This window comes from Trichoplusia ni, chromosome 27 (assembly GCF_003590095.1).
Source record: "Trichoplusia ni isolate ovarian cell line Hi5 chromosome 27, tn1, whole genome shotgun sequence".
Lineage (NCBI taxonomy): Eukaryota > Metazoa > Arthropoda > Insecta > Lepidoptera > Noctuidae > Trichoplusia > Trichoplusia ni.
The window spans coordinates 424415-434139 of NC_039504.1; the positions used below are offsets into that span (position 1 = coordinate 424415).

At 35.3% G+C, this 9725-nt stretch overlaps 1 protein-coding gene across 1 annotated transcript; it reads left to right on the top strand.

Moving 5' to 3' along the window:
• Nucleotides 1-478: 478 nt before the first annotated feature.
• LOC113505764 lies at nucleotides 479-1152 on the top strand. Its single transcript, XM_026888570.1, has 2 exons — nucleotides 479-884; nucleotides 973-1152. The coding sequence occupies exons 1-2, from the start codon at nucleotides 633-635 to the stop codon at nucleotides 1147-1149; spliced, it is 429 nt and encodes a 142-aa protein (XP_026744371.1). The 5' UTR covers nucleotides 479-632; the 3' UTR covers nucleotides 1150-1152.
• Nucleotides 1153-9725: the final 8573 nt, after the last annotated feature.

Below are 9725 nucleotides of genomic sequence, written 5' to 3' on the forward strand. Positions count from 1 at the left end.
GGCTTTTGTAATAAACTTTATCAGAAATTACTTTTCAAATAAAATTACGTCATTCAAACGTTGATAGCTGAAGCATGTGGTCTAACAGACGATCAAATACAAAAATGAGTGGAAAAAGCAGTGCAAAAGTGATTCCCATCGGTTTACAGCATCCAGTTCGAAACAATTTGGTTTTTAGAAACACTTCAGCGTTACAATCCATTAAAATTCTTATACGCATCGCGTTAATATTTGCTGCAAACAGGTTTTACCTTTTAAAACCAAACAAAGTCATTTTGTACCTCAGTTACATTTATTCGATCTCCCTTCCAATTTTGGTCTTGCTTACGCTTTTAGATGTAGACGAAATAGGTCTTACGTACTTCGTCTTCAAGTACACGTGTTGTTTCGAATACATCATCCTTGTGTCGATAACTTTGTTGGCAAGTAAGAAGAAGATGTGGAATTTGTTTCGTAACCTCGACAAATTTGACGAGATGTTGAATATCAGTCAAGATCTCAACGTTATTGATTCTGGATACACGTGTGTCTATTGGCTGTGTGGATGTATTCTTTACAGTCTCATCGAATACAGCTGCTGTTTATTTTTTCTGTCCATTTTTATCGATAAAGCAGTGTACTGTCTCTACATCATGATGATAACCCACGAATGCGAACAAATTTTGTACTTCATATTACTAAGGAACGTTTACTTTAGACTTCGGATTATCAAAGCTCACGTCCTGAAGGTGTTTTGTGTTGAAAACAGAACTTATAATCGGGGGAAGTTGTATAAAGTTGAAGCGCTGTCGAACAATGCACGGCTCGATATTAGTTCTTTGCACAAGGTCTACGATTTGCTTCACAAGTGTGCCAACGAACTTAATTCCATTATGAGTTTGCCGGTGAGTTTTTAACCAATATTTGCGTTGAAAAAGCTGGGAGCTACTATTAATAATTTTCATTATTTTATCACCTATTTATTTGTTTTAGCTATTAATAATAGTGCTGTCAGCAGGATTGTCAACGACTATGTTATTGAAGATGGTGGTGCAAGTTATACAAACGGTCACAGTCAGCAATGCTGTAAGTCCTAACATAACAATATTCTCCAATAGAATATATAAGAAGTTTATATTGTTGTTATATATACCTTTTTTTGCAAATTAACAGCTCTTTTACAAAACAAGAAAATGACTATTCCATGTAGAGTACTCATATTAAGAGAGCAAACAGAAATTTCAACAGATTCAATATATTTTATAGGAATTTGTAACCTGGCAATATTAGGATAGAAGAAATAGAAGTTACCTAGTATATTTAATTTGTGATCTCGATTACAGTCTTCAAACTACAAAGTACGAAGTGGGCTGTTTTATTTCTTTACTCAATGATTTCGCACACCAAAAGCTATCAGATTAGAGACATTCATCAGACAAACACACCGTCTTAAATTGAATCATCTGTGTAACAAACATCACTTTCTAAGTAGAGGGCACTTAAACGTATCCTTGTTCCAGGAAAACCCTTATCTTACATTTCTGAGTAGAACGTATTATGTGTTGTGAAGCTATTTTGGAATCGTGACTGGTTACATCGCAAGGCTGTCAAGCCAAGGGCTCGTGACCGAATCCAAGGCACATCTTTTTTTAAATATTTTTTTTCGTTTTATATAACCAATTACGCGTATTTATCCGGATTGCCCGACTAGCTTCGGATACATCTGGAGTCCTTAATCATGCGCTGGCGCAGTTGCCGTAGGGATCCCGATAAATTTCGCGGTAGCTTGCGAAAGGGAACGGCAGTAGTCCGGCACACCACTTCGCCTTCCCCAGGGTGAAGTCCATGAGGTCACACCTTCCCTTTAAGAAGTGTAAAATTGTGGGTACTGTGCCTGATCTCTCTCCAATTATCCAATCGGGCTATTAGAAGAAGGACACCGAGAAAGCACCTATGTTAGCACTCACGCTTATGTACTCTTGTGTTGGCTGGTGTCAGTAACACTGGCCTCTAGACATTGTAATTCTTTTGTTCTCAGTTCGGTAAGTCGACCATGGTGTATCTCATAGGCCGTGGTATGAAGTTCACAGGACTTGTAGTGGTACCGTGCTACTACTCTAGTGTGACGTCATCACAGGTTGCCGCTATCAGGACTACTCTCCATGACGCTATTAATTCTCTACCTTTAGGTACGTATGTGTTCTTATAAATTTAGGATGTATTTTTTTAGTTTAACGGACTCGCAAGCTATTTTTGTCTGTAACATTAATGATTCATCGTGTTTTGAAGTGTAATGTTTCGTAACTTTAACAATTATTCTTAAAAAAATATATTTCGAAAAATAACAAATTTAAAGCAAGCCAAAATACCAAAACTTTATTCTCATAACTTTCAATCGTTCATATATCATTTATTATTACACAGATACTCCAAAACTAACTCTAAACAATAATTAAAACCTTTTATCATTGATGCTATAAACTTATAAAGTAATACTTTTTATTTGATTCCAGATAAAATTGAACGTCGTAAAATGAAAGCCTTCTTTCAGCTGACTCGAGAGAGCGAATTCACTTATGCCCTTGGAGGCGTGATTAGACTCAATATGTCTCTACCCCTGAGTTACATGAGCTTATGTACAACCTACTTGGTTATATCTATACAGTTCTCAAAATTTTTTGATTGAATTTAATTGTCTTTGAATTATTTGCTATTGTTGTAGTTGACAGTTCTTTTTTATCTGGTTTGTATTTAGGTGTCAGTGATGTAATAATACATATTTCTTATGAAATTCATGTGTGGTATGTAATGTTAAAGTCATAAAATAGAATGATTGATAGTGATGGGTGTTGTTTTATTTTGATATATATTCTTATTTATATTTACAAAATATCCTTCTTTTTAAAAGAAAAACGCCTTCCGTAATAAGGAATCCTTTTAATTGTAGGGGTTTCCAACCTTCAAGACACATGCATGATGACACCCAGGTATCGAACAAGCATTCGTTGATCACACAAATGCTTGTTCTCGGCGGGGTCGAACCCGCGACACGTTACGCTTATTTGGTTTATCGTGAAGACCTTAACCGATCGCCTTTCGTACGTTATGTATATGTAATTCAACTAATTTTAGCGCTATTTAATTGAATTCTACACGTGTTTCATGCTTCTTACCCATATGTTGATATTACAAACAAAACTCAAATTTCCTATGGTACGATTCTCGGAAAGGAACTTCACCGATCTCTAAATAAATGGAGCGAAGCGAAGATACTTATACTTCCTGGTCCTTCTAAGAAAATCAAGAAGAAATACTTGTATCTCTCTTACCCTGTCAGCTCTCTCGTGTGTAAGTGAGTTTCTATGTTTTCTATAAGTAAAACTAATACCTAACAGTAGTAACAGAGAAATAGCGTTATTCAAACAATTGAATAATAATAAAAACAGAAATGTTTTGCTTATTCATTTACAGACAATAAAAAAGTTAATTTGTGAAGCAGCAATTAGTTTCGATGTCACTGGTCGCGTGTTTACTTCAAATATTTAGTTAGTCGGAGCTCGTTTTTAAAACGAAAACATCATTAAAGACCCTGTTGACTGTTATGAAGGGTCGAATAGGTCTACAAATTGTACGGAACACGTTCCCTCTTGATTAACTTTCACAAGCGGGTACTTGGAATTCAAATAAAATAAAATTGGTCCCTGACATCGGTACACTTAAAATGCTTGCAGAAACTAAAAAAGGCTGTTTAATTTTAAAGAACAGACTTTTTAAGGTGAGCCTTATATCCAATCAGCTACTGAAACCTTTTTTCTATCTCATCAAGTTCGAATTTCGATTGATGAGAATGTGACGTTGCGAAATTTTCGAATTTCGTCTGCGAATTTTTGTTAACCTGCGTCATAATCGTTGGTACGAAAGATTCAGACTATAGCGAACGAATGGAAGGTTTTGAGGCGAAAAAATTAGTGAGATAACGTTCAGTTTTATTGCCTACCGTCCGTCTACGCCAAAATTCAGGGTGACGTAAATGGCCCAAGAGACTTCCTTTTTTATCTTCAGAAGTGAACAACTTGAACTCTGAAGGGGTTTGAGTAACAAAAAATATATTTAACCTTTATTTAGGTACGACGGCCCTAGTGGCATATTAGGTAGTAGTTACCATGTAACAGTACCCCAAGTGCGAATTAAGTAAATGTCATTTTGTGAACTTTATTCTGTTGTTAGGTAAAATTATATTTTCGTTATAGTCGCAAAGGGTTATTTAATTTGTACAACGGTTTTCGTCTAGAAATACAAGTGTCTCATGTAAAATGTACTTGATTATGTTGAACTCAGATGACGTCGGTATTGTTTAATTGTCTTCATTCCACTTCACGTTCACAAGAGCTGCAAGCTATATGTATGTATTTCTGTCGTATTTAGTCGTTGTTTTGCTTTTTGTTATAATATTCAAAAAAATATTTTATAATATATAAAATTCCCGTGTCACGATGTTAGTTACCGTACTCCTCCGAAACGACTGAACCGATTTTTACGAAATTTTATATGCGTATTCAGTAGCTCTGAGAATCGAATAACATTTATTTTTCATACCCCTAAGTGATAAGGGTTGCCACACTAAAAATATATATTTTATTTTTTGGACGAAAATGTTTGTTTTTATTTTGTAATAATATGTGGTATGAAAAATACATACAACTAGAAAAAAAAAATATTCTGCAAAACGATGTTTTCTGGGTCAGCTAGTATAGTTATAATCGACTGCACGCATAGGAGAGTGAAGGTCATCACGAGGGTTTCCCCCGATTAAAACAAATTCGTATGATCCACGAAAGCGTCATGGTGTCAAGTCACATGCATGAATATTTCCGAAACCCCGCAACACAAGTATTAATTTCCTTACTCCGGTGTACTTTTTAAAAGAAAAAATCTCTATACTCGAATTTCAATCATTTTATTGGGTCTGTGAATAAAAGTCATATCTGTGATATATTGGAAACCGAACAACCCACAACTTTATTGAAATATTTAGTTCAGCATATGATTTTTCAGGCATCAGGTGGGAGTTACACATGGATTCTATAAATCTGTCATGTGTTATGCCTATGCAAATATGTAGCATGCGTGTGACGGCAAACAAATAAAATGATCATTTTACTAGCTACAAGTAAGTACTCACGATTAAAAAACGCCGACTTTACATGTTTTGTTTTTTTTATTAATTGATTGGATTAAATGGATATTCCAATATTTTTACCGTTACAAGTAGTTATATGATAAAATTTAATCAAAAAGAAAATAGACACACTGAAATTCTGTAAACACCTTAACATACATGTATTTGGACTGTAGATTTCCTTCTCTTTAATCTGTGAGGTATTACAACAACAACTTGAGAACCTCAAAGCGAAGACCTCGAAAGACATCAACCCTTCACAAGACTCATTGAATTTGCATAAGAATCAGATAAATTGTAGCAATAATGTTTATAACGTAATAAAACATCAGAAGATCAACCGTAAAGTCAACGTTTCAGGTCATTCAACCTTTCCGTTCGTTAAATCTATACTCTATACTAATATATAAGGCTGAAGAGTTTGTTTGTTTGTTTGAACGCGCAAATCTCAGGAACCACTGGTCCAAATTGAAAAAATATTTTTGTGTTGAATAGACCATTCATCGAGGAAGACTTTACTCTATAAACCATCCCGCTGCGACTAATAGGAGCTAATATGCAATGGAAAATGTGAAAAAAAACCGGGCAGGTATACCTACATCATAACTTATATCTTCTACCCACGGGGACGAAGTCGTGGGAAACAGCTAGTTTAACATATTTGAACGTGTAAAGAAACTTCACCCGATGTCTGTAGGCACGTACTTAAGTGTTTAAGGAAAAATAATGCGTTATGACATGTAATTTAAAGCGTGTTATTTTTTTGTCTACAACGGGCAGAAAAAGTGTCTATTTTTGTTTGCTTGTATGTCCGGGCATTACGCTAAACCTACTTTCGAACTTTCACAGTTGTGCTCCTAAAATTGAACCTAAAACAATAAGTATAAAAAGAAATCTAAATGATATTTATACACCTACAAAGTCACGGGAAATAGTTAGTTCAGACTTGCAAATGTAAAAGAGAATAAATAAGAGTTGAGTTTGGTTCAGTTAACGATTGCTGGGAGCATTGTCTGTAGCAATAACTGGCTTTGTGCGGACTTTTACAGTTAGCTGTCAGCCTGCGGGCTCTTTTACAATTAAAAAGAAAATCGAGTGTTCGAAAGGGTTATCAATCTGGTGGAATAAAATATGTACGAAATATAAATGCGTTACCGTTCTTTTATGTTCGTTTAAAAGAATATCTCCTAAACATAGAAATGATTCCAACTTTAGATGCTATTCTTGAGTTGTTAGTGTATTTATAACTTTTACGTCACGTCATTATTCCTTAGATAAAGTTATTGTTTTTTATACTAAGTGGTAATTAAAAAAATAGATAGGTAGTCAAATTGTAATAACTATAATTAAAATACCAATATTATAAACATTAGTGTGATCTTCGGATGCTTTGTCTAAGTATCAGTGCATGTGATTAAATTTTTGTGCGACTCAAGGAAAATTCTGAGCATGGAGTTTTTGTTTGTGACATTAAACAAAATTAATAAAGTCAAATAAATACTAAATGCCAACTTCAGTCTCAAGTCCAAAAATCACTCATGCTTCAAACCATGACGTTAAACAGGATCGTATTTATTTCCTCACACAATATGCGTGCATTAATCCATGCAACGCGCAACGGTGTTCCAACCTTGATTGGTCCTTTGGGAGACATTTCTATATCTTGTGTTCATGCGTCTTCCAGACTGTATACCATGACCAAATAGTCAAGATCCCCGAAGGCTCGCCAGTAACAGCGTTACGGTGAAATAATGGTGTTCCGTAATACTGACGGCCTCAGCTGACCTGTAACGGAAGATAGTTTGCGCCAGCTTTCTTTATTATGAACTAGCTGTTGCCCGCGACTTCGTCCGCATGGTTAGAAGATATAAGTTATGATTTATACCTGCCCTGTTTTTTTCAACATTTTCCATTGTTTATTTGCTCCTATTAGTCGTAGCATGATGGAATATAGCCTTCCTTCTTCGATGAATGGTTCAACACAAAAATATTTTTTCAATTTGAACCAGTAGATCCTGAGATTAACAGCGTGTTCAAACAAACAAACAAACTCTTCAGCTTTATATATTAGTATAGATTTTCATCTTTGTTTATTTTGAGTTAATTTGTCTGCTTTACTATGAAATTTATCACGTATTTAAAAAACAAAAAAGTGTAATAAAACTACGATCGATGCAAAAGTCGGCTATCTAGTCAAAACTGAATTCAGCCGAATTCATTAATTCAAGGATGAAATAAAAAAAAATGTAAATACCACAAAAAAAAATCACATTCAACACGGGACCATATTGAGAGCCTTACTGTAGGAACATGCCGATGGTTTTTTACATAGCAACAGCATTGCCTGATGTCCATCTTTCAGGATCTCTTTAAACAAAAAATACCCAAAGAAATCTAAAACATGTGTCACAAACAATCGAATAATATCTTAAAACTGTGCCTGTACTATAAAACGTTTATAAACTTTCATGTTACTATTGTAAAAGCGAGATGCAGTTATCCAGATCATAGTGGCGTCTTGCTCTGATAGTGGTAGCGGTTGAAATTGAGCCCATGATACAGGCCCTGATCCGATATCTCGATTTAGTCTCCGTCTGTTTTCGTCACGTCCTGTCCTTTGTCCGGAATTATGTGAGCTATTATCATTAGTCGCAGATGACGATCCTTACATCTTATCTTTTATACAGAACTCCTTTGTCCCGTAATAGGTTCAGTGGCGGCTTTACTATTGATAGATATCATATATCGTGGAGAAAATGCTCGCAGTTTTGAGTAAGACGATTTTCTTAATTATTTTTCTTCATTCTGTTAAAGGAATTTAACTTTTTTGGCCTTTTTTATTTGAATAAGTAGTTGAACAATTTTTCCTCAAACATGGAAAAAATGTATATTCAAATTATTTGACTTTGTACCCTCAAGGAAATTTCCAAATAACTTCTTTCTGTTAATGAAAATAGCAAAATATTTTCGACTATCCACTGATTCATTCTCAAAACAATCACGGTTCCGATTTGTTCCAGTTTTAACTACGGAACAGGGCCCAAATGGTACCTTTATTCACATCACCTTAATTGGCAATTAGTGCGGTCTATTCTGTTTATCAATGCTGGAGGCCCGCTCAAAATCTCAACAAGGAACAGAATTTTAATGAGATTAAAAAATCTTTTAATTTACGTCTTGGTGCTTACGTAATTTTGTCGTCTAAAGGAAAGTAGAAGACGTCGAATAGAAGATAGAAATCGTTTCAGTTTTATAGAAATTTAAGACAGATTACCATCAAGATTCAAGTTAGACGAGTAAATGAAATACATATTTTAAAAGACGAAGTAAGCACGTGAAATATGGACATAATTTCCACCTGATGAAATCAATTTATATTCACCTCGCATACCTACTTAAGCGAACCTAAGCCTCCATAGTAAAATGCACCTGAATAAAGTACTCCGGTAAAAATGGAGAATATTTCTGGACGTAATTCTCTCTTGTCACGCTCACCATATTCAAATTAAGCCGAAGCTTCGACCGTCGAAATCGGTTTCAATTTTAACGATAGTCGGAACAAGATTAGTCATTATTAAGCAAATTTCTGTTCACTCAAATCAAGCCAGACAAAGAAAGAAATTGGAGTTCGGAAATAGGATTTTTACGTAATTTAGCCATCAAGCTCCCGAATCCAAAAGGGAAAAAGTTCAAATCGGAAACGTTACTGAGATATTTTGCTGATACCAAATCGTTAGAGAAAATTGTTACAGAGGCCAATCCAGCCTTCTTGTTGAAGGTATCTTATGGAACAGCTTTAAATTTAAATAATATATTCCACCAGCAAAACCGACGATTCTAGGGAAATAAATAACTCTAAATATGTGAGCCGCTTCGCTTCATTTAAGATTCCAATCTGAGCCTTACTCACAAACTTCAACAAGGCCGCCAGGCACGGAAAATATAACAGTAACGCTTACGAACATCGCGTATTTCAAGAAACTCGGTCCCATTTCTCGAGGTAAGTGTTTGAAAAAAGGCTCTAAATACGGTATAAATTCAGTTTGAATGTGGACGAAATATAAACGGGCAGTGCGCGACGACATGTAGCGAAGCCGGGACACTTGCAATGAAATATGCAGAAGGGGTTTCGAGCAGCCGCTACATAGAATCAGTGCAGAACCCGCCCGTGGGAGTTCTCCGCGACTATCCACCGTGAAACAGGGTAAGACCGCGTTCAGATTTCGGTTATTAGGGATCGTGATTGTGTTACAAGACGATGACAGGGCTCGAAAACCTCTAGGGATAGATCTAAGGATAAGGTAAGCCGGTGAATCCTGATACATTTCGGGTTAGTAACATTAATTAACGTAGAAATATATCATTTGCTTTTTGGGAAAATTGAAGATAAAACAAGTGACTAACGAATCAAGACAGTATAAACTTTGCACCTCACACCTTAAAGTGGGTAACTAAATTCTTTTTGTATTTATTGTAATCTTTGTACAAGGCGTTACTGAATATTTTTGACAGTAATGTAAATCTCAAAAGCAGCTAAATTTAGCAGCCCCGAATGCTATAAATAAAA

Coding starts and splice junctions, on each gene's coding strand:
- LOC113505764 (XM_026888570.1), top strand. CDS start 633: ATGATGATAACCCACGAATGCGAACAAATTTTGTACTTCATATTACTA. Junction 885..972: donor ATTCCATTATGAGTTTGCCG/GTGAGTTTTTAA, acceptor TATTTGTTTTAG/CTATTAATAATAGTGCTGTC.